The sequence below is a fragment of the Oreochromis niloticus genome, linkage group LG20 (genome assembly GCF_001858045.2).
Source record: "Oreochromis niloticus isolate F11D_XX linkage group LG20, O_niloticus_UMD_NMBU, whole genome shotgun sequence".
Taxonomy (NCBI): domain Eukaryota; kingdom Metazoa; phylum Chordata; class Actinopteri; order Cichliformes; family Cichlidae; genus Oreochromis; species Oreochromis niloticus.
In genome coordinates, this window is record NC_031984.2 from 7,342,604 (window position 1) to 7,367,192 (window position 24,589).

General features: G+C 40.1%; 1 protein-coding gene and 1 pseudogene across 4 annotated transcripts; one reads left to right on the top strand and one right to left on the bottom strand.

The window, feature by feature from the left end:
• Positions 1-174: 174 nt before the first annotated feature.
• Positions 175-24,461, bottom strand: mical1 (microtubule associated monooxygenase, calponin and LIM domain containing 1). 4 transcript variants are annotated; one of them, XM_019349820.2, is made up of 26 exons: positions 24,319-24,461; positions 23,725-23,813; positions 22,945-23,006; positions 20,317-20,624; positions 19,272-19,479; positions 18,651-18,758; positions 18,380-18,475; positions 18,036-18,191; positions 17,208-17,308; positions 16,685-16,942; positions 15,535-15,650; positions 14,743-14,869; positions 14,333-14,411; positions 14,020-14,167; positions 13,695-13,885; positions 12,473-12,579; positions 12,102-12,164; positions 11,752-11,983; positions 11,025-11,086; positions 6,891-7,704; positions 6,702-6,811; positions 6,319-6,432; positions 5,457-5,550; positions 3,913-4,006; positions 3,576-3,649; positions 943-2,305 (listed from the first exon to the last, which is right to left on the bottom strand). In XM_019349820.2, the coding sequence occupies exons 4-26, from the start codon at positions 20,572-20,574 to the stop codon at positions 2,112-2,114; spliced, it is 3,804 nt and encodes a 1,267-aa protein (XP_019205365.1). In that variant the 5' UTR covers positions 20,575-20,624; positions 22,945-23,006; positions 23,725-23,813; positions 24,319-24,461; the 3' UTR covers positions 943-2,111. The 4 variants fall into 4 exon arrangements, with proteins under 4 accessions (XP_019205367.1, XP_019205365.1, XP_019205366.1 ...); XM_019349821.2 differs by lacking the exon at positions 22,945-23,006 and having other exon boundaries at positions 23,745-23,813; XM_005448367.4 differs by lacking the exon at positions 22,945-23,006.
• On the top strand, positions 10,120-10,238 carry LOC112843377 (uncharacterized; annotated as a pseudogene).
• Positions 24,462-24,589: the final 128 nt, after the last annotated feature.

A 24,589-nucleotide genomic window follows, 5' to 3' on the forward strand; every position in this document is an offset into this window, starting at 1 on the left:
CCATTGCAGCTAAATTAATGGTCAATGGGATTACAATAAATGGATCAAGGAATCTGTGCTCAGAGCTATATTTACACAGCTCCCATGTGGGAAAAAAAGTCATATAAGCATATATATCTTAAAAAGATCCAGCAAATGTTACCAGGATTTTAATCCAAACAAACATGAGTAAAGTGTTTTGCAAGTTATTTTAATCATTGCTTAATATATTAAGTGCTTACATAACCTTAGATTAAATACAAGTGAGTGCTTGCAGAAAACTAGCGACCCGTGTGTGACATTTGCACTCAAACTTACAGAAAGCAATTATTTGCTTTATGCAACTACTCCAAAAAAACATGTTTCTTTGTTAAAAGTATTACATAATGCATATTGTTAACATTATCTTCACTGTAAAAACTGTGGGCAGTCTACCTGTAATGATGTGCTGCAATTATTCACTTTTATGTATCAATTCAGAACATCTGACATTGTGCTCATCCTCCGCACTTCCTCCGTGAGAACACAAGGTCTGATAAATATTCCGTTAGCAAACAAACACGCACTTTAATTAACTCAGTAACAACCTTCATTTATATCTGCGTTGATGTTGCCCATAAACACTTTTTTAAGGAAAGAAGTCCTTAAAATGTACCTGTTAGACATGGATGTGACCCTGCACTTCCAAGTTCTTCTGATAGTTTCGGTGATTATATTTGTTTGTTTGCTTCAATAAAATTACAATTTAGGACTTTTGCTGCATTATATTTTTCATTTTACTGACTTGTGGACCTTAATAGTAAGGAGCTTCTCCACTATTTAAATCTGAATCAAGGCCAAGTATGCATCCTAGAGGTTAGGAATTAGAATAGCAGGCCAGTCAAGCCTTTATGGCAACACCTTATATATTATGAGGAATGCATTAGTTATACTGCTCAGTGCTTCAATATAAGACTAAATGCATAAATAAACAAAAACAACAAAGTGCATGATCTTTATTTGATATACTGTGAATGGCTGTCCAGATAGCACAAAATGGCAGCAGGACAATGATTATATAAGGCTCCTTTTCACTTATACAAGAAACGGTCTTTGTTTTAATTTTGGCCATTCATCCAGCACATGAACAGGAATACCTGCAAATAATAAATATTGGCATTTATAAATAGATAAATCTGATAAATCTGCCCATATTTTTTCCCCCCTCAATCACCTCAAATTAATTGCGTCCACTAATAAAGTGCAGCCAACTGTTGAAGACTATCACTGGAAAACTAACTCTGACCCTAAAGGACTGAACAATCAACCCCTGAGATTAACTATCCAATGTGCTTGCAGGACAGGACACGGTGAACAGCTGTAAGTGCTACAAAACATCAACATCGACAAAAAGAAATGAAAAACAAAGTTTGAATATTTGTAATGTTTAAATGTCACTTAGTTTCTCTTTTTTTTCTTTACAATCCCATCACATTTATGTAATACAAATACTAAAGATAGAATTAGGATATCATGTGTTTGTGTACAGTAGCACTCACCATGATGAAACAGGTCAAATCAACAGGAACATCAATCTATTTTCAAAAACACCACCTGTCCTGTATTATCAGCCTAGAACCATCTCTAAGGAGACAAAGTCAGGTACAGCAGCTTTCCAGCCACTGTGATTTCATACTGCTCTATCTTGGCTTAGTGCTCAAGTCACATATCTGACAGTAAATCAGGCCAAGTCCCAGGCTGGTTACTGATCATCATTTGTGTGATAAATGTTCAATAGTTCAGTATACATTAAAGATCATTTTTCCTATGCGGCTATGTTGCTATGACCCCAATATGGCAGGCAGATTTTAGCTGCAGAGTCTCTGGGCATGTCAGCTGAAAGACTCAGATCTCCAGGCTTATGTCTCCCTCTAGGGGGTGGATTGCAACTGACACTCTCTGAGCCTCCGGACTCACAAGCCTGAACTAAATTCTACCTGCTGACTGAGTGCTTGTGGTGTGTTACTTTCCATAACGAAGCTCGATCATCTTTGGCTTTGCAAATGTACATTTCAGGTTCCAAGTCTGAAAGCAGCGAGTCTCACAAACAGAAGATGTGAAATAATCACCAGCACGGGACATGCAGGTTCACCCTACGCCCAGTGAACCTGAGATCCTCCCTTTGATTGCCGTTTGGCCTCCATGATGCAGAAAGCCTCTTGCTCCTCGCTTATTTCCTTCTGCCTCTTCTCGTCCAGAAACGATACCAGAGAGTCCCTCATGTCCACCACTTCGATCATTTGCTGAAGGATTCGCTCTTCTTCTGCCTGCTGCTCTGGTGTCTTATCTGGCAAACGAAACATATGCACACACCCAATTCTAATTAATCACAGACACAAACAAGTCTAAGCTGAATAGTGGTTCTTGCAAGTAAACTCTCATCCTCTCACTAATTAGGGGAAAAAATGGATACGTGGTACTGTACTCCTCCCTTCCCAATATCTGCTGACTATGATGCAAAAACCTTTGTGACTATTCCTGCTCGGAAAAATTCCCAACCTTTCTTGTTTTTACTTGCCAGGAATTTATTTTATTTTTCCATAGAAGCAAAAGGCCCCTTAGTGAGTCATTTCAAACAAGGTTTGTACTTTTTTTGTAGTCACTTTAGTTTTTCCTCTCCTGTCCATACTTGCCATAAGGAGAAAACTTTTCCAACGAAATTCTATTTAAAAGACATGGAAAAGAATTCATTGCCCTCTTTCGGTGAAGGAACACATTCCATACATTTCCCCTAAATCTAATTGAAGCTTAAGCAGACTGGAAATGATCTACTTGATATGTCTGACTCAAAATGCTGAGCCCATTATTGCACTGTTGAAAATGCTTCAAAGGCAGTCTGTGGCCTGTTTGGGCCAAACCGGGGACTCTTTGACCTTTGTTTGATGTTTTCTGGAAATAAAGGCTAATATGAACTTCCTGCTCAGTGCACCAGTCAGTGTTAATTAATTGTAATATATTTAAAAATTGTCATCAGGTAACAGATGATGGTTATGAGACTGCATTTGCATGTGCATCCCTGTTTTTTTGCTCTTTACATGGACTGTTTACCTGTGATTAGACTAAAGAAAGAAGCCGAATGCTTCTGGTGCCAGAAATCTTATCTCTTGCCAAAAGATTCTGCATATTCATATATTCTTATATTCAGTTATTTGTATGCAGAAAGTGGTCAAAATTTGTTTCACTGCACAATACACTACCTGGAAACTCCAGGGGAAACATTATGAACAGGCGTAAGTCACTAGTTTAGTGGCATTAATGCTAGAAGAAATTATGGTCAATAAATAATCATATGATATATCATTTGGTAAAAAAAAGAAAAACATGGTCCAGTAGTGTATAGTGTCCTACAAAATGCAGGACATTGCTATATGCAGAACTGAGTTAATGGGACAACAACTAAAGTGGCAAAGACAAAGAAAGCATTGATGTGCTCATTAGTAGGACAAACATGCACCGCAGCACGGGCCTTGCTCGGCCTGGTGCCTGTTTAGAAGTTAGGCTGCTCTCTTTAAATACATCAAAGACACTTTTAGTTACAAGTCTTTCTGTGTGCACACCATTTATCTCCATGCATTTCCTGAGCTCCAGCTCCAACATGCTCTGCTTGTCTTCGAGTTCAAGCTGTCGAGACCTGCAAGAGAAACAAGCATCAGCAGAGTCCTGTCAGTCGTAACGCTGTATGTTATCATGAGGACAGATGACAAATGACGTTTGACTGTAAAGAAGACTGGCTTTTAGCATTGTGAGGACAGCCAGTCACCGCAGTGTTTTGATGTGAGATCTGCTCCGTCTACCATGTCGCTTGTATACAGATGCTCTGTTGTATTACTTGTATGACTAGACAAGCTTTTACTCTTTGAAATAAAGAATGAACCAGTGAGGCTGCAGACTTACGCCACCATGAGTTCCGACTCCTCGGAAACCAATGCATTCTTTTCATGAACAAGCTGGATCCACTGTTCGATCATATCAGGAGAACCGCTGCGTTCTGGAAGGAAAAAATGGTGCATATTTTCTCTAAGAAAACAGGAAGATGTGTTTTTTTTGGGTGGGGGGTTGTGGGGGTTCTCAATAAACTGGTGAGGAGGAACCAGATTTATTTGCGGCATCTGACACAGCACCCATGTGAGTGTTTGTCTACAAGCCCACACGCTAACTTGCATAAGGATTCCAAGAGGCTGTAATAAAAAGAATTCAGCTGACCTACAAATTTAGGGCCAGATTTACTAAACAGACCAAAATAGCATAGGAGTGCAATCCCCAAATAGCACTCATATGTGTGGTTTACAAAGGTTTCACGGCTTTCTAAACAGAGATGCAGTCAGTTCATTTTTATATCAAGAGCAAATAATGAGACATGCTGGTTTGTTTGGCGTTAAATATCGGTGTAGTTAGCAGTAAACTGTGTGTTGCAAATCTCAGTAAATCAGTTTGTGCACTTGATTTGTTTAAAAATGCTGCTAAAAGGTAGATTGAAAATACAGATTCTAGCTGTTCAACAGTCCTGGGTCTTCTATCTCATATTTTTCGAGTCATCATGTGTCAAATGTTTTCAGTTGGTGAGAGCTCTAGACTGTAGGCAGACCAGTTCAGCACCTGGACTCTTCTACTACAAAGCTATGTTGTTGTAAAAGCTGTTGTAAAAGCTCACAACAGCACATTGTCATTCTAAAGCATGCAACATGTACAGACAGCTTTCAGTACTGATGCCGTCTTTCCGGATGTGCAAGCTGCTAATTCCATAGAGAACATACCATTAGAGAGGCATGCTTTTAAAGTGAAAGCTGTTAACAAACTGGATGTTTGTCTCTCCTCTGTAGGCCAGAGGACACAACATCATTTCCATAAACATTTTCAAATTTATCCTTCAGTCCATTTTAAAAGAGCTTAAACCCAGAGGAAGTATTTCTGAGCCCAGGCTGTGATTTCCATGACAAAATCATACCTATTTTTCATCCAGAGCCATCTGAGAGCCTAAAGACCACAGGCATCCGATACTTATTTTCAAACTTCTCCCTTGCACATAGAGATTATTATGTACTATAGATGACGAGATATTAACACTCAGGTTTTTCCAGATTGATGAACCTCTACTCATCTTTACCTGTGAGGAACTCTGCCTCTCTAAGATGCTCTTTTTATACCAAAACATGTTACTGACTTGTTGCCATTTCACCGATTATTTGTAAAAATGTTTCCCAAGGTGTTTCTTTTTACTACGATTTACTATCCCCGTCGTTTGTTGCCCCAATTCAACTACCCAAGTAACATCTTGATGATTTTACTCCACTATGAACCTTTATTTATGCGAAAGCATAAACTTTTATATTGACTTTATACTTCCAAAATAAGCTATTTTTCATCGCAAATGTCAGAAGATATAGAACAATACACCCTAAGTTCTTTAAATATGTAAAAACAAGATGATCTGATCTTACCAGCCTCTCCTCGCAGTGTCCGCTCCAGCGTCACACCTTTGTCCTCCAGGTCTTTGTAGGTCACTTCAATCTCCTCCAGTCTTCTCTGGATGGACTGTGAAACAAAAAATCAAGAAGTACATTTTGACAAATATTTTAATGAAATTACTTTAATTTCTTGAAATAGGCTTTGGTGACAAATCTGAATTCCCCAGAGGGCAGATATATAAAAAAATACAATTGAACCAATTCTTGTAAAATGGATATGGATGAGTTACACTCAAGGGTTCACCCTGCTTCGTGGCATTGCTCGATGGGGTGTGAAGACAGATGATTGACAGCTACTCTCCCTCTCCTGCATCCTCTAATAACTGTGCAAACACTGAGGTGCACCTGATTGGATGAATGCCTCTGAAGCAGATGAATGGGCTGTCTGCTTTTGAATTTTAAACATAAACCAACACGGTGACTCATCTGCAAACTTTCTTTAATGTTAAGAACAATTTTCAGTAAAAATTTGTTTCTCTTAACATTTTAGTTGGGATTAACAGCTGATTACAGGCTGATGAATTTGTCTCCTCTGTAGATTGCCAACTTCTAGCTGCGTTGTGATTTGCATGTGTTTGCATTTACTTATAACAGCCTGGATTTCAGTTTTATGCAAATGATAACAGACTGCTAGCAGAATGCACTGCATGACTGGTTGCAGTAAAAATGACTAGTAAGCATGGATTCACATAACTTTACAGATGATAAAAACATATCTTAGAAATGAGATAAGTTACAATATTGCCAATACAACTATATAATTATGTGCATATTTATTGCTCCACTAAGTGAAGTTGTAGAAAAACGGAGCAGGAATGAGTTTTAGATCACTCACCTGAGCTTTGCGGAATCGCTGTAATTCACTCATCCTGGCTCGCCGCTCCAATGTCTTCATCCTCTTAAACTCCAGCTTCTCTGCCTCCACGGGGTCTGATGGCACACTCTGAAACTAGAGGTAAAGTAAATATTACTTCATTAGAGTTATTTGATACCATGTCTTGCACTATCCTACTACTGTACATTACTGTATACTACTATTCTTATTGTATATCATCTTATTTATCTGTTCCTCTGTCTCTCCTGCTGCTTTGAGCATGTACATGACAAAAGAATTTCCCTCGGGATAAATAAAGTTATTCTTATTCTTAATATTACAGTTAGTGTAAAATATCCTCCCCCTGAAAAACTGAAACAAATGAACTCTACTGATATCCTTACTTGTTCATCAAACAAGTCAATATCCTGTTCATCATCGTCATCATCATCGTCATCGTCATCTCCTTCGACGCCCTCTTCTGAGGTGTGGTGGACATGTCTGAATGTTGTTTCTGTGGGAAAAAGTAAGAGTAAGTGTTGCAATAAGCCTCCAGATTGAGCTAAGACCAAAGCGATGAGTTGCCAGCTTACCCACTCTCCCCGGCTGATTAACGTGGACACTGAGCCGGGTGTCTCTGCTGATCCTTGGTGAAGAGAGATTCCACGGAGAAAACTTTGATCGCACTCTGGCCTGTCCGCTTGGCATCTCTTTTCTTTTGAAGCAGCGTCGATTCCTCTTCTCCCGCATTTGCCCAGCAGTGCTCCCACTCCAGTAACCCTCCTCTTCTTGCCCATCCAGGCCCTCTGTTTTAGGAGGCCCTGCATTTGCTGAGGAAGAGGAGCAGGAGGAGGATCCGCCATGGGTTTCTGAATCCGAGTCTGCGCTGAAGCTGTGAAGATTCACCAGCTGGGTTTTTTCCTCATCGGTCAACTGAAGCTTCCGCAGTGACTGTTTAGGACGGGAGTCTGGTCTTGCTTTAGAGCCCTCCTCTGTAGGAGCCGGAGATGAAGGTTCTTCTGGGACGGTGAGACTGATGAGGTGGACTGTGCGAGGCTTTGCTACTGGGGGAGAGGGCTGATGGCTGGGAGTAGTCTGCCGAGAGCGACGAGGCTTTGGAACGGGACCTGGAGTCATTTTTTTTGTCTCCTCCTCCTCCTTAATGGCTGCTGCTACCTCAGATTTAGGTGGATGGTCTGTGGGAGTTTTTGATACAAGTGGTTCTTGGGAGTCTTCTTTTGACTCAAATGTGTGGTGGTCCTTTTCTTCGGATGTTTGTGACTGTGTGTGAGTAGGAGGACCACAGTCCAGGGTGTTTCCATAGTCCTCATCCGATGGCGATGGAGTATATTCATCACTGGAAACTCCGTTTCCTTCTTCTGTCTCTCTGTGAGTTCCTTTGCTTTCCTAAATTAAGAAAAAGCATGAAAAAAATGTTTAATTTAAATTAGCCCACAGACTATATACAAATTAGTTAAGTTTATTTAACTATATATTAATAAACTATACAAATTATTTTAGAGATATGAAATGAAAGAAGATGCAATTATAGTTGCAATAACTCAGATTGAATTAAAAGGATAATTTGGAGTAATTGCAGCCATTTTTATATCAAGCTATATATAAATGTATATATTTAATATGATGTCACATTAAATATTAAGACTGTCTTTAGTTCATATGTGTGCATGTCCCCTAGTTTTATCTTTTGAGACAGGGAAATGAAATGAAAGAAATGTATGTGCAGTTTGGTTGAGATTAGGCATTTCCATTGGCTATTACAGAATAATCCACTTCTTTAACTCCAGTAATGTAGTCCACTCCACTTTGCTGCCTCTGGCTGAATGTAAGCAGGCAGTATTGTACTGTATGCTTCAGATTTCATCCAGCTGCTTCTGTCATCTGTCACTCTGTCATTTATCATTAATAAAAGCTAGTGACTCAGAGCTTTTAGAAGCCATCCATGCATGGGTCACACTGCCTACACAGTTTTACTTCGGATTATGAGCAATTTATGATGTCTCCATGCTTTTTTTCTTCCCATCACTCTGGCACAGGTTAACCTACCCTTCAGCTGTCCAAACAATGCTATTCAGGAGCTGGTCTGGCTTTTTAGGTGATTTTTTTCCCCTTCTTATCACCGCTTTACAGCTTGTGATGAACAGTGCATTTTCTCTCATAACTAAATCACCATGATCCTATAATCATACATCCCTATAGTCAGTTGACTAGGTTTTTTATCTTTTTATGTTGTTGAGAGTACTAGTTCACTTTTTTTCCCTCAGAATGTAACAAACGGATCATTTGTCCACTCCTAACGTTCCCGCTTTCTCTTTGATGCTTTGTTTTGATTTGCAAATTAAGGATAGACCGCTTCTTTTGCATGGAGAGTTCCTTTGAACTCATGTTGTGGGTTTACAGCCGTTGCCTCAAAATCCAAATACTACACTTGGAATATCTTTTAACTGTCCACAAAACAGTGAATGATACAATTAGGTTTGGCCTCTTGGAAAAAAAACTAAATAAAACCGAAAACACAAGGCTACATATAGGCTGTAGTTCTTAAACGCTTCCTCCAATTTAGATGTAAATAACCTTGAATTAAAACTGTGTCTGCACTAAGCTTATCTTCATCACATAGCTTAAAATGAAATATGTTTTAAAAAAAAAAAAACTGAATTAATGCCCAAATAAGATTCACCAGCAACTAACCCTTCTTAAAATTTGTATCTACAAGTTCCTTCAGCCCCTCCCTCCTGTGCACTTATTTGAAACGTCCCTCTGTTGTTGAAAAATCGAAGCCATCTACCAGTAAATTAAATCCTCTTCCTGCTGTCTTGATTAAACCCTGCTCACCATAATGACTGTCACCATACATTTCCCCCTTACCTCTGTTATTGTACACTCTTCTCTTAAACCAGCGGCAGTAACGTCTATACTTGAGAAGCCTGCTGTAGACCATGCAATGTCAATAACTTTTAGTCTAGTGTATTTAAAATCCTAGTCTCAACTGGAATCACTGACACCTCTTTAAACTGGTTTCAAACCTCTCTCTCTGGCCTCACTTAGTTCAAATCCCACCCATTTCTAATTACTTCTGGTGTTCCTCAGGGATTTGTCCAAGGGCCTCGTCTATTTATCACTTATCTACCTCATCTTGGCCATTTCTTCCATAAATTTAATATCAATTTCCAGGTTATGCTGATGACACCGGCTCTATCTGTCCACCAAATCCTCCTTTGCTGTCCCACCCACATCCTTCTGTGTTAGCTTCTAGGAAAATCCAGTTCTCCACCAACTTTCTCAAACTGAACAGTGATGAAACTGATGTTCTCCTCATTGGCACCAAAACCACCTTGTCAAAATCTAACAGTTTTTCCCTTCACATTGACACCTCCTCAGTTTCTCTCACTCCCCTTCTGTGTGTCATCCTTGACAGCACACTTTCCTTCCAAGCTCACATCGGTAGTGTCACTCCATCCTCATACTTCCATCTACATGACATTAATGGCCTCCATCCATCTTTCACACCCAACAGTATTCCTGTCCTCATTCACACCTTAGTTATATCTCTTACTGATTACTCCTGTCTCTTTGGTCTTCCTCTTATTTTCATCCTTGAACTGATCCGTAACTCTGCTGCTCGCATCATCACCAGAATTCAGTCCGTTAGTCACATCACACCTGTCCTTCAGCAGTGCTCAAGTTAAATATTGCACTAATTTCAATATTCTGTTCCTCAGTTTTAATGCCATCCTTAACCTTTCTTCACAGTACCTCTCTGAGCCTCTGCACATCAACAAACCCGTTCGCACTCTTACAGCTTACGGCCATACCACCCTGAGCACGCCCGATCTTGTCTGATCTCGGAAGCTAAGCAAGGTTGGGCTTGGTTAGTATTTGGATGGGAGCCTGCCTGGGAATACCAGGTGCTGTAAGCTTTGGGGTGGCTGTAGCTCAGGAGGTAGAGCAGGTCAGCTGCTGATCGGAAGGTTGGTGGTTCAATCCCTGCCCCTCCCCCAGTTTGCATGCCAGGTATCTTTGGGCAAGATACTAACCCCGACTTGCTCTCCGATGCATCCATCGGAGTATGAATGTGTATGAATGATAGTTAGACAGCACTCACCGTATAGATGATAGTGCTTGTGTGAATGGCGTGAATGCGGCGTGTTGTATAGAGTGCTTTGAGTACTCCAGGAGAATAGAGAAGCGCTATATAAGAACCAGTCCATTACCATTCACTCTCAAGTCTTTTTCTTCTGTCCATCTCACTGTGGCATCCATCCACGTGACTACCATGGGATCTAGAGCCTTCAGCTGCTTTGGCCGACCTGTGGCTTCCCTCCCACTAGAGATCCATAACATAGACTCTCCCTCTGCTTTCAAATCCTGTCTCAAAATGCACCTCTATAAATTGGCATACTCATTATGATTACCTTCCACCTGTCATACAAATCTGTGTTCCTAATGATTTTATGTATTGTAAACTTGTTTTGTTGTTATCATGATTACTGGGCTCTAACTGTATGTTTGGAAACAAATATTCTCATTAGATGTATCTCCGCAATCAAGCGAGTCCTGCTGACACTGAACCCATCAGCCAGAAGGATGATGCAACTGAAGATTGTGTAACAAGAGCATAATGAATAAGAAGACTCAACATGGTGTCTGGAGTCATCAGCAGCAAGCAACAGCATGGTTTATATCAGTTCTCTTTAGTGACCCACCTCACAAGATGTTGCAGGCCCATTTGCCAGCTCTTCAGAGTGTAGCTCACAGTAAAATTTCCCTGTGGAGAAATCAGAGACAAAAAAAATGTTAAAAAAACAAAACAAGAAAAGTTGAAATTTGGAGACAAGTGAACGCTAAAGAGGGAAACCCCTGCTGTTTTCTTAAATTATTCATCTCCTTTTAGTCTGAGTACAGACCCCTTTGAAAAGGGTCTCAGCGCAAATGATTAATTATACACATAAATAATTAAGCGGTGCTTCACTTATAGCAGCAAAATCTGATCTTGGCTTTGAGAGAACAATCGCAGTACTGATGCAAGAGCTGTTGAAAACATAGATATAAGCACTTTATACACAATAATACAGCATCAGGCAGTTTCACGGAGGATTGCTAGATAGGCAAAAAGACAATAAAAGCGAAGGAGTTAGACCAGATATGGACTAAAGCTGCCTCTTTGACAGTAATCACCAGCAAATACTCGAAGCCTCAGCCAGCGTGGGGCGGATGTCTAATATTTGATTCTATAACAGCTTTGAGAAATAAACCAACACTATATAATGATAGTTACTGTAGCGTTACTCTAGAGTGAAGAATAAGACGTTAATCAGTGGATCTACCTAAGATTGTATATACATCTATAGGTAGAGCGACAGATATAGATATAGTTGAAAACTTGAGTCTATACTAGTCCCAGTATAGACATGTATAAATTCAGCAAGTCACCTGTATCTTGGTCAAAGGTGTATCCTCCTAGCCTAAGTGTGATGTTGCATCGAGCACAGGTGAAGCAGGTCCGATGGAAGAACTTTCCCTCAGCACTGATTCGCTCCAGCAGATAAACCCTTTCACCACAGAAGTAACACTCCTCACTGTTTGCCATCAGCGCAGGAGTATCCGGCTCAGGAGCCACCTCGGCAACAGGATCGAGCTCAGAGGAGACAGGAGATGCCAATGTCTGAGGGAAAAGGTCAGACAGCAGAATGGGATTTAACAACAGAGCATGATGGTTTTTAAAGCTCAGTATCATGCAGAAAGCTTCCACAGTCCAGCACGAGTTGTTGAATCACACTCACACTGTCCTCATCTCCCATTCTTGTCTCTGTTCCAGTGGCTTGTTTGTTTGCTGCCAGCTTTTCCTGCAGAGAAAATAAAATAAACTACCACATGACCTGATTTTGTTGAGAACAGTTATAAAACAAACACGATTAAACAATATCAAGGAGTAGAACAGCAAAAGCCACTTCCTCTGAATTAACATCTAACATCTTGTCATCACAAACAGGAATCCCAGACAAAGCAGACATGTGAGTCACCAACAGCTCAAGAACACAGACCGAAGGCCCCGGAGCGAACTCCAGCCAACAAGCTAGTGTGTTTGAAAATATCTTTATCAAAGATTCCTCCGTGCTGTGTAAACAGTGAACTCAAGGCACAGTGGGCGTACCTTACGTCTTTGCAGAGAGTTGTGCTTCAGCTTACTCAGGAAAAAGACAGCTGACTGTGTCCGGGAGAGAGACAGAGACTTGGACGATGGCTGGAAGCCTGTGGGCTCTGTTGCCAACAGAAAATGCAAGAATGAAAAATGTCAAAGAGGGACACACAGCAAAATCATCTTAAATTAGACTAGAGTGCTAATATAAAGACACCTGAATGTGAGTGTTGGCCTACTTGCAGCTCTTCAATACAGCTGCCCAGTATATTCTTAGGGTACCGTTTAAAAAATTGTCAAGATATTATAATTTATGTTTAAATCTCTGTCAGAAATATGACAAATCAGTCTTAGTTGAATTTTCAGTGGCGTCACATCAAGCAGCAGTTGGATTTAACTTGTCAATCTGCATAAAAAAAAACTCTTCAGCTGCAGCTCTGACTATCACTCCCACTCTTTCATCATTCAGATAAGGTTACCCAAGACTGACAGCTCCCTCCTGCCTGCACATCAGTCAGCGGAGCACAAGCACAGCATCACAGCATCACAGAGTATATCACACCCACCTCAGCTCATTCAGTACCTCCAAAGGCTGAGCTCACATCTACACTGAATAAGTCCACATACTGAAAAAAGAAACTGTACGTATACCTCTACAAAAAGCCAGCGGAAACCCCTCCTTCAGCGCAGGAAAAGCAGAACCCCTTCTAGAGGCGCTGCTCCCATCAGACCCCCGATAAGTCAGCTCTACACGGTGACTGCTCTGTCTGCTGCTGGGCTGGCTCAAGTGCAGGAGAGCAGCACAACCAGTAGAGGCTGGCTCTGAGCACAGCACTAGCCACTTAAGCCAAATGAATTCTGGGTAATATGCTTCTTAAAGGGGTAGCACTGATTTGAACGTTTCTTGAACATTTTTCAGTGGGAGGACACCTGAACCTTTTAAGGTGATTCTAATGCTGCGCTGTGTCTAGGCAACCGAGTTATGTAAGACTGATAATGCTGTCACTAATAGCTACTAATATATACTACATATATATATAAACATATATAAAATATAAGCTTATATTTAAAGATAAGTTCGATGGACTGTGGGATTTTGCAAATGCACTGATTAAATTTGACTTTGTTAATATTTGCATTGATGATAAATGTCACAGTTTTGTATGTGTGTATGTATGAATGTGGGTTGATTGATTTGTTTATGGCTTTTTTCTTTATTCTATTCTAAAACCTTCACCTTTTTTTGGTAAAGCGAAACCGCTTTGGATCTGGGTGAGGTAGAGAACCATGGACAACTTGTCTATTTGATCAGTGTTAGCCAGGCTGTTGGGAGACATGACAGGGGGGATGCCCAGCTCCTTCTCCAGGATACTGAAGGCCAGTTGGTTGTTGTGAACACAGTTAGACTCATCCAGGGAGGACATATCACTTGGAAAGAATGAGAAAACAGGATCAGTCTTTTCATAGCAAAGACGATGTGTTACGTTGATTAGATAATGACTGATTGATTAGATAATCAAAGCATTCTTGTACTGCCAGATAAAAACTAAGCAGGAACTCACATGAGGTCAGGTCTGAAGTGGTGGATCAGAGCACACAGAGCCAAGCCGGACCTCCAGGACTGTGTAAAGTCTTTTACATTCACATTTTTATAACCGGCAGTGTGTTTCTGATACCATTTCAATAGCTCCTCAGAACCGCCAGCTGAATCTGGGACAGCAATAAACCAGACAATAAATCAGAGAAACCTCTAACAGCTTTTGCAGTTGCATATTTCATGCCAATGCTAATCGCAATCGTGTTTCCTGGTTCATTTAGCAAGACCAGGAAAGAATAACCAGAATAACCAGAATAAGCGTCAAAGGAGTCGCTGACCTTGACGCATGTGAAGTGAACTCTCTTTTTGTTTCTTGAATGATGGATGAGTTTTTTCAACATCATACAGGTGCTGCACCTAAGTTGAGTGACCAGGAGATAAGTCAGTACATACAAAGAGGACAGAGTCAATAAATCAACATTCAACCTGTTTAGTCCACATAGATCTATTTGTTTAAAACAGCAGGTGTGTTGACTAGAAGCCGAGGTCTGATAAATGTTAAACTGCTCTCATCAATTTTCATATAAAACTTCAGATTTGTTTCATTTCTTGACACAGCTTTGCTTTGAAGAGCAACTGAAGAGCGTATTAGACTGTTTTCTGCCTCCTTAAATAAACTTTAGGATGAAGGCTTAAAGAAACTCTGATTTCAATCTCTGTTGACTAAATAAAAGATAACAGCACTGACCTGATGAGTCTGGATGGCGGACAAGTTTACTCTTTGGTACCGTGTTCTGGGGTCGATGCTGTAAGCAGCATACTTTTTGCTGGTGTTCTCTGGTGTTGTTTGGGACAGGAGCTGGTAGACACTTTCGCTGCATATTTGTAGAGACAAGCAAAACCAAAAACAATCAAAAACTGCTGTATATTGCAAGTAAGGGATAATTACTGGTTAACTGCCTCTGACATTGTTGTTTTTTTAGCTGATCTGCAGGTACACACCCTTATTTTTTTAACACTTTGTGGCTAAAGGATGGTATTTTATGAGGAAATAAGCTAAAATTTCCTTTATTATGTAATTCAAGTTTTACAATCCACACGAACATTTATCACTAAAAGCCTAATTGTTTTATTCTGGTCACATCAAGGATTCCTGCTGAAATAATAATAATGCCTGTGCAATCAGAACAACTATCCATCACGCTGATTATGTCAGGATGGGTAGTGTTGCTGATGATGAGACCCACAGGCAGGCTGACAAATTCTAGTGCGATATTTCTCTACTTTATTCAGTAGTTTTCATTCAATGTGATGCATTTCTTTAAAAGTTTAACGTAATTTCCCTGTGACAAAAAATTACGTTAATATTAGAACTGTAGTCTTTGCTGTAAGGAAACAAAAAGTAGAGCTTTCTTTTAATAAACATTCAGTGTAAGAAGTAAACAAGCTGGCAGCAACTGCATTAGGAAATCTAATCTCAAAATATGAGATCATGAAATAAAACAGTGTGCAGCTTATTAGCTGTATAAAATGTACTTACCGCTCAGCCAGGACTTTGAGATGTGGGACCCCATTACCCCAGCTCCTGACCATCCATGCTGCATCGAAAGCAGCAAAGAACCCACGAGCAATGCCTGTACCCAGAGGCCAGAAAGGCTGCAGAGAACACGCACTTAATGTCACTTTGTAACAGAAAATGTCACTTAATCAATTAATTAATAGTAAATGGAGTATGCTGTGTCATCAACCACAGAAACATGTTAACCGTAAAAGCCTGTGTGGTGTAAAATGAAACATCCTGTCAACCTTATTTTGAGAAAACATGCAGAGGCTTATCTAGTCAGTCACACACAGAGTGAGCAGACACGTTAGACTGTGCTTCCTGCAGAAACATCAGCTTGCTAAAACACTAAAAATGACGGTGCTAATTTTTAGTGTCAGAGTCAGCGCACGCACGCACCATGTGGATCGTTATATGGTCAACACTGTTGTTAAAATTATGTTAAAATTATGAGGCAAGTGTGTGTAAAAATATATGCGTTTAGATGCTTCATGCTCATCTAAACACATAGTTTCATGCATTTCTTTCCCCACGCTAGGTATAAAAAAAAAAACCTAATTTCCTCAAGGATTGATAAAGTAGTCTGTTTCTAAATCTGACCCTGATGATGTCAGTGAGACTGGATATCACTAATATGAGGACAGCTCTGGCCACAACCCCAAAAATCTGCTGATAAAAACTTTGCATTTGTGAAGGGCAGCCAATTACAAGAAAGTTGGCTCAAACAAAGGGCGGCCTTAAAGGAAGAGGAGCTAAAACTACTTGTTTTAAATCGTGAATGAGGCAAAACTACTCTTGTAGAATCCAAAAATTCAAATAACTGTTGTGAAAATTAGCTTAATAAGATGCCTTTATTAATGTCTCAATTCACTAACAATGACTGTTTTCTACAGTCATTGTTCACTAATTTGGTTCTTTGATTCGCTTTGGCTCATTGCCTGCAATTGCCTTGCAATTTTCTGCAAGTTAACTAGAGGTTACTTTTATTTATTTTATTTCCAGTGTTTCAGTAACTGTATGGCATTAGGAAGCGGCATAATATAATTCAATACAATATTCTGTCCCACAGTTATCTAGCATTGTTAATGATATGAATTAAGGGAAAAGACCTCAAAGTGCTGCTCCCTACCTCCACGAGGCAGTCTCCAACAAGACCAATTAACAACTTCTTCCCTCTCCTCTCCTTGACCAGCGAGGCATTCTCAGCACGGTGCATGCAGGTGAAGTCGAACATCGCCACATCCCGCCGGCCGGCGTGGTTCTGAGCAAACTGGAGGTCAGGCAGTCCGCCGCCAGTGGAGAAGTCGGCAGCATCATAAGCATAGTTGCACAAAGCCTCGTAATCCACATTTGCAGGGGCCAGCAGCTGTTCTGCATCATTATAATCCTGCAGACATAGAGGGAGAAGTGTATCAGAGGACTTCTGGCACCTTCTCTTACACAGAGGACATGTCTTACACTCAGCCACATTAGCTGAGGGGCCAGGCAGCAGAGAAAGAAGAGATGATTGACAGTTTTTAGTGTTGGTACTCTGAAGCAGCAGCAGGGCTGTTTCATCTATGTGGTTTGTTTCTTTTTCTTTACTGGCCAGAGATAGAGCTTGTGCCAATAAGAATCACACTTTTCCTCGGTAATAGATGTGTTATTCTCACCTGTTTAATGACCCCTTTCTTTAACAAGCTCTTCTTTTTGGCAGTCATGACAAAGTAGTGGGTGTCGTCTTTGTAGTAGACAATATTCTCCAAATCAATACCTGGAATGGAGAATGGAGAGAGAGAAAGTATGGAGGAGAGGTTGAATGAGGTAAGCTGAAAGCAAAAGCATTTCTGCAGTTTCTTTCAGTGCCATATTTCTCTCAATAGAATGTTTGCTATTCTCTTTTGGTTTAACCAGTTTGAAAATGTAAGAGCATGTTGGCCTACACAGGGAAAGTCGGTGTGGATTAGAATTAGACAGTCGTTCAAATGGGTGTGAGCACAGTAAACACAGTTCAGTTCCTCTAAAGCGTTTCACTGATACGAAGGTGCAGTAGATATAAATTAGCTCAGAGAATTGGGGCAGGTTGACCCATAGTTAAGAATCTGACAGGAAATTAGATGAGGATTGAAACGCAGATTAACAGCACTGCTGTTTGTTTCACACTTCATGCTGAACCCGAAGCGGCAGTGTGAACATTTATTTCGTGCCTTGAGGCTTGCATTCAGCAAGGTGCGACAAAGGAAAAATTAAATGAAAATAAAAGCACTCATGTTGTTATTAAAAAATGTTTTGGTTAGTGACTCTACTTCCCAATTCAGGTTCTCGCTTAGTGAAAGCTGCGGAGTAAAACAAGTTCATCCGAAGCCAACGATTTTCTCTTTTCTTGCTTTAATTTTTAAACATTATACTATAAATAAGAGCAGACAGCTGCTTCACTGCAAATTAAGATGTCCTCCTCCTTTTTTGCCAAACATCACTGCAGATGTCACAGGGATGCCTACCAGTCTCATTGAGTAGCTCTTGGAAAAACTTCTGGTTATAGATGCGGGCTACACCGCTGATCTCCTCTACTTGGGTCTCAGCGGCTGTGTGTCTGTTGATGAAATTGGCCGTGATGCCGATTGCCAGTCTTCCTCGCAGCTCTTTATGCTTGAACCCTGAGAGTTTGGGTAAGAAGAAAAACAGGAAACTTAGCTGATGAAATGCTACATTTTGACTGCTGGGGTAAGTTTGGATTGTGCATAATAACTATGTGCATCATCTAGGCCTTGTGAAATTGCTTAGTAGCCCTTATTGCATCAGTGGGAAATGAAAGTATTCAAGCATGCATAAGTATTTGTCTCACCGTCAGGGACAAACCTGCCTCCCCCAGCAGAGATGAAGACATCAAACTGGAAGGCTGCAGCAGGATGAGACCGGGGCTGCAGTTTGGCCATCCAACCTGTCAGAAACACATCAAACTTTTATGTGTTCTGCACCTCAGCGGTTTTCATCACAAGTGCTTTACATGTTGGTGGTCTATGAATATTTCCAGTTTTGAAAAACAACAACAACAGTGGATAAAGCAAGCAAACTTAATAGAGAGGATGATGAGGATGGTTGTTAAACGCACATACCATTTTCTCCTGAGGGCTCAATCAAACCCTGGAACTCCACTCCAGTGTGCACCTCTACCCCGAGGAGGAGTGCCACCTTCAATAGAACCAACTGCAGCTGACGGATGCCTAAAAATATATGTGGGTGTCATGAGAAATGTGTGTGTAGCATAACCAAAATGCTACAAATACTATCAATCGTGCACAGACCAAAAAAATGGTTGCTAATATTGCAATTCTCTCTTTAAAAACTCTTCTATTAATAAAATTCACGAATGTGATGTGTGAAATTTGCTCGTATTGACATAGCAGAACTTAAAGATAATGGAGCCATAAAATATAAATGACAGAAAAATACAGAAATCATGAATCTGAGAAGCAACTTTGCTTGATTAGCAACTATTAAGTAAAAAAACAACTATTTAACAAGCTATTATTTCTGGTCACAAATCCTACTACAAGTGACTAGTTTGTGTGTTGTAGTTACACGGTTGAAATTTGAGATTGTATCATGCAATACTAAAAGTATGGGAGCTCCATAAACAATGATAATGAAGTGAGTTTGTTTAATTCATTTCAGACTGGCTAAAAACGGTTTTATATACAGACTCTCACTCTCTAATAACTGACTGAGGCACTCACTGATGTGATCCAGAGAGCCAGAGCAGAATTTGCCATAGAACTTTTTGGCTCCGAGCTCGCGGAGGTCATAGATGGTGTAGGGCCACAGATGGAGAACATTGTTTCTGGAGAATGTCTCCCGCTTCTCCAGCAACACCACCTGAGCCCCCAGCAGGGACAGTTCAATGGCCACTCTCAGGCCACATGGACCAGCACCCAACACGAGGCACTAGGAGAGAGGAAATCAGCAAACCCTCAGCATGGACGTGATAATAAAAAATGGTTTTAAAAGCAAAACGTGAGGACAAAAGAGAAAGATTTTAAGCCCCTCTCAAAGGACAATTAGTATAACGCCATTTGATGAATGTGAGAATGTCATGAATTATATATAAAGGGCAAACATTTAACAAGAAATTAAAGGGAAGAGATACAAAAAACCCACAGAGTCACAGCCCACAATCAAATATGACTTCTGAATTGAAAATAAATTGTGGTTTGATGGTTGCAGTTATTGATCCGCAAGTGCAGCAAAGGTTCTTAGAAAAAAAAGGCACTTATAGATAATCTGTATAATCTTTTTGATGTAACTTTTTTTGTTATAGTTTTAGGCTATAAAAGTCCGGAAACAGCATTATTATCACAGGTTGATACACATTGTTCTGACTAAAATAAATGCATTTACCAAACTGTAAGTTTGTGAAAGATAAATGTCATAAAATGCCAGAAAGTCTTCGTGGACAGCAGTACTCATGGCCTAACCTAATCGATTAATAATCCACATATTGCAAATGCTCTTGCAAATTTAACCTACTCGAGTCGAATTTCTATAATGACCCACAACATAAATGGATAAACTTGCTCTGCTAATGAAGATTCTGTGACACAATCCAAATCTCTGGAAAAACTACTAGACCTGATTTAACTCTTTTAATGTAGCTGCAATCAAAGACGAATCTCTATCGTGCAAGTAGTAGAACTACAATCTCAACTTCTTACATCAAAATCTTTTATCCCAACCTTTCAAATCTTTTGAAAATGACAACAAATGACCTTTAGTTGTCTGTACCTTGTTTTTAGTGCAGGCCTTTCCTTGCTGATAATCTTCATGAGAAGCTCTTTTATCAAGCTTGGTCCACAAAGCTTTGGCCTTCCAGTAGTTCAGTCTTTCTTTTAACTTTGCGTAGAAGCTCCCGAAATCCTTCGGATCGATCTCCAGCTGCCTGCAGAGCTGAGTGAAATGGTGCTTTACATCCTTACAGGTCTGGGCTTGGACGAAGAGGTCAAACATAGCATGTGAAGGGTTGACAGGACCTTGGCTCGCCATAGCTGAGGATGTCAAGACGACCAGTTCCTTTTGGTCACTGGGTTGGGCAGCTGTGAAAGAAGGCGTTATATCGTGACATTAACTCTTCCTACCTGGAAATAACACCTCCTCGGGATAGGTTCATGTAAATGATCAAATGTTTTCCCACTGTTTACAGCCTTTGTTGGTGTAATGTTTAGAGGTGGTCCAGTCATGTAAAACTCCTACATGCCTTGTTGTGGGAATTTCCCTCCTCGTGTGCTCTTAATTATAGTCCAAATGTTTGAAGACTGATGGCTTTATGTCACCTGGTTGGCTGAGTCATTACTAACTTCCTCCATGGGGCCTCTGCGGCTCTCTCTATCTTTCCTTTTACAACCAAACAGCCCGCCCACAGCTGATGTGTCATTCTCACATGCAGTCTCAGGAAATTTACTTGCTTGTAAGAAAGAGTACACAGTGTAATAGAAACATGCGGCTAAAACACATATGTTCTATATGTTTACTTTTTAATAAACAAACGGGGTGAAAATGAACATGTAATGTTAATCACATAATCTAAGATTATTTCATTATAGTCAGATAATCTGCTGATTCTTTTGCTATTAATTGATGACGGGTAGTTAAAAACACATGGTGGACAGGACCTGCTTCGAAGATCTTGCTTTGTCTGCCTAACAGTCCAAAGTCCAAAGAAACTCACACTAACAAGGTGGCATTTAAAGCACGGTTTCCTGTGTTTGGTCTGCCGGGAATTCTTTTGTCTTAACCCTGGCAAAACCAAGTTATATACAACTATTTCTTTTTAGGACAGACTTACAGACTATACATACTTCAGTGATGTTATGGTTCAAAGAAAAGTGACCAACAAGAGAAGATGAAACATAAATCGAATATAAGAGAACAATAATGGCCTAGATTTTGACTTCTAAAAAATCTTAGCAATTAAAGAAATCTGCCCGTGGATCTTTTTTCAACCTCACATCTCTGGTTGCAAGTCATGCACAGCGTTGTGTGAATATGGGCCTGTGAGAGGAGGACCTAACTCTAAGAACACGGAAACCACATTTCTGTACTATATTATTGCAGATGTAACACTGAGTACAAAGAGTACAGCTACAGGTTTTCAACACCATCTGACCCTAGTGTCCATTGGATGAAGCGTCTAAGCTGTGTGTAGAACAAAATATGCATCAATGTTAAAAGGAACATAAACACTGCTAAACAATACGTGTCTCATTATGGGAAATATTTGGTTTAAAATAGGAGCTATGAGCTCACATATTCTCTGTCAACATTTACCCAATGTTGGCAAAGATTGTTGACTAACCTAGAAGTAGTGGCACTCCTACCAACATGCTAATCTTTTAAGTCAACAGCATCCTTAAGCAACAAATACACTGTTTGAAAGGTGAATTCTGAAAATTTACCACAAGTTAACGCTTTCCTAACAGCAAACTGAAAAATATGCAGATGACACCATAAGTGTGAGGCTGACATTTCCTGTAACTGTCACTGTACCATTTGCTGGCATCAACAGTTACACTTCTCTTCTGTAAAGTTGTCAGCTCTTGCCCTCCACCTCAGACATAAAGTCTTTCATTATAGACAGTACACCTGCATGTTTTGCATGATTGCCTGCGTATGCGTGTAAACAAAACTGCATTTTAGCTGTTACTAAGGCCAACATTCCCCTCCTCACATTTTACTACAGTTTCCTGAAAATGGACATCAAAATGAGGCAGATTTTGAGCCCATATGACAAGATGCTAAAAAATTAAAAATAAATCACTCCTCTTATTCTGTTTATTGACTTAATGCTTGTTACTGTGCAGGACAGTTTTCAGTCAACAAAGAGATATCCCAACCTACCATAAACGCAAAGATAAACAGTTGTGTTGGTGTGTTAGATAAACCTTTATGGAGATGCAAAACACTAGCTTCAAATAAAAAGGCACAGTGCAAATGAAAAAACAAAAAAACAAAAACAGCTCTCGTTCAACTAAAATATCTAACGGTATATTTTTACTTTAATACTTGAATGTTTAACTTGTTACATAGCTTAGAAATTTTTATTATTTTTACCCTTTTTGCATTTTATGTAGATTTTAACTTACTGAGCCCCTTTATTTTCTATTAAGGATTTATTAAACCTTAGTACTTTATGTAATATTTTGGCTGCTTTAACGCAGGAATTTCCCAATTACACCTTAAATCATCTTATTTTATTATATACAGCTATCGGCCTTATATACATTTATATATGTATATAATACTCTGTGTGTTTCACTCTCTGTGTGTTTACACACCACTCAGTGTTTAATCATTAGTTATTATTAATCTCTGGCTCTCTTTCTCAGCGTGTCTTTTTTCCTGTCTCCCTGCCCTCACCGCCAACCGGTGGTAGCAGATGGCTGCCCCTCCCTGAGCCTGGTTCCGTTGAAGGTTTCTACCTGTAAAAAAAGGAGATTTTCCTTTCCCACTGTAATCAAGTGCTTATACAATATAAAGTTCCTTGACTTGAGTGTTGTTGTATTTTGGTGCTATATAAATATAACTGAATTGAACTGAAAAGAATACACAGCTACAGGCTATATATAGCAGACTGAGGAGTCACATATGACTTGGTGATTATTTGTCTCCAAGCAGGCTGTGAAGTGAACCGCTCCTCGCATTAAAAACAGAACATTTAAGAAGAGTGAGGTGCTCTTTGAAGACAAAATAAACTGTCAAATCTAAAATCTAAAAATAGCTCACACGCTGACTTGATACTTTGATCAAATTCTCAGGGAGGCTGCTGTTTTTATAATCTGTGGTCATGTTCTTTTTTTTCCCTTCTTAAACGTGTAAAACTGCACAGCTAAAACCACAAAACCACAGACATATTTCCTTTTTGTAAGTGTTACAGTGTTAAAAAAGAAAATATTCTCACACTAAAGTACAAGTTTAAGAATGACAACGCTAAAGGAAGTGCCATCTGTGACAAAGGTAACACACAACCACCATCATCATCATCATCTGACTTCTGTTAAGCAATTCTAGCCAAGAAGCAAGTCTTCTTGGCAATGTTGTTCCTGACAGCATGATCAGACAGAAACTAGCAAGAATGAACGGTAATTTGACCTAATTTCCCTCACTGCCAGTGGATTGGATTCGAGTGGATTGACCCACCTTATTACACGTGTACGCTCCGTGCACTTTGTTTGGCAGCAACGCTGTGTTTATCAGACTCTTGGATGGATCACATTCTCTTGTCCAGCCTGGCAGGTTTTACAGAAGGACATAAAGGAAGAGAAAGAGAAAGGAGAATGAGAGGTGCGGAGAGAAGACGTGAGAGGAAACAGAGAGAATATTTCCTGGACACGTACCTAGACTTTGTACTGGCATTTTTTTTAAATACTTATGATCTCACAATCCTAGGGAGCTGTTAAATGAGCAGGCGTGGCACTGATCGCGTTCTGCTATGCCAAAGCAGGATGCAGTCCCAACATGTTACTGTATGCAAGCAGCCAGATTGCAAAGTGCACCCTGATGCAGGAGCTGAATTAAGTTCAGAGAAATATAGCTTATAGAGCTGCATCATAAAAACGAAAGGATTTAATCACGTGTTTTATGATGGAAGAGAATTTTAAAAGATACGCTTCAGACACCAGCACGTGATGACCTACATAATCAATCAATAAACTTGAAAACTTACAGAAAAAGTACCCGCCTCAAAGATCGAGAGGGGGGAAAATACAGGCACAATATACAACATTACATTACCAGCTCTGAGGTCGAACTAAAAGCGGGTTTCTGTGGAACTGTATCCATGCTGTCGCTCCCATTTTTTCGTTTTTTCTTCCTTTGTTTACAGGTAAGGACTGTGGACTGCCTCACCTGCGCCTCGCGCCCTCACTACACAAGTGGAGCCTCTTCCGGGACATTCTGTAAAGCTACACAGCGCGAGCCCCACGTGATGAGCTGTGAGGCGATGCACCCGGACGACAAGTTCTGTGATCACAGCTCAATATTCATGTTAATACTGCTATACTTA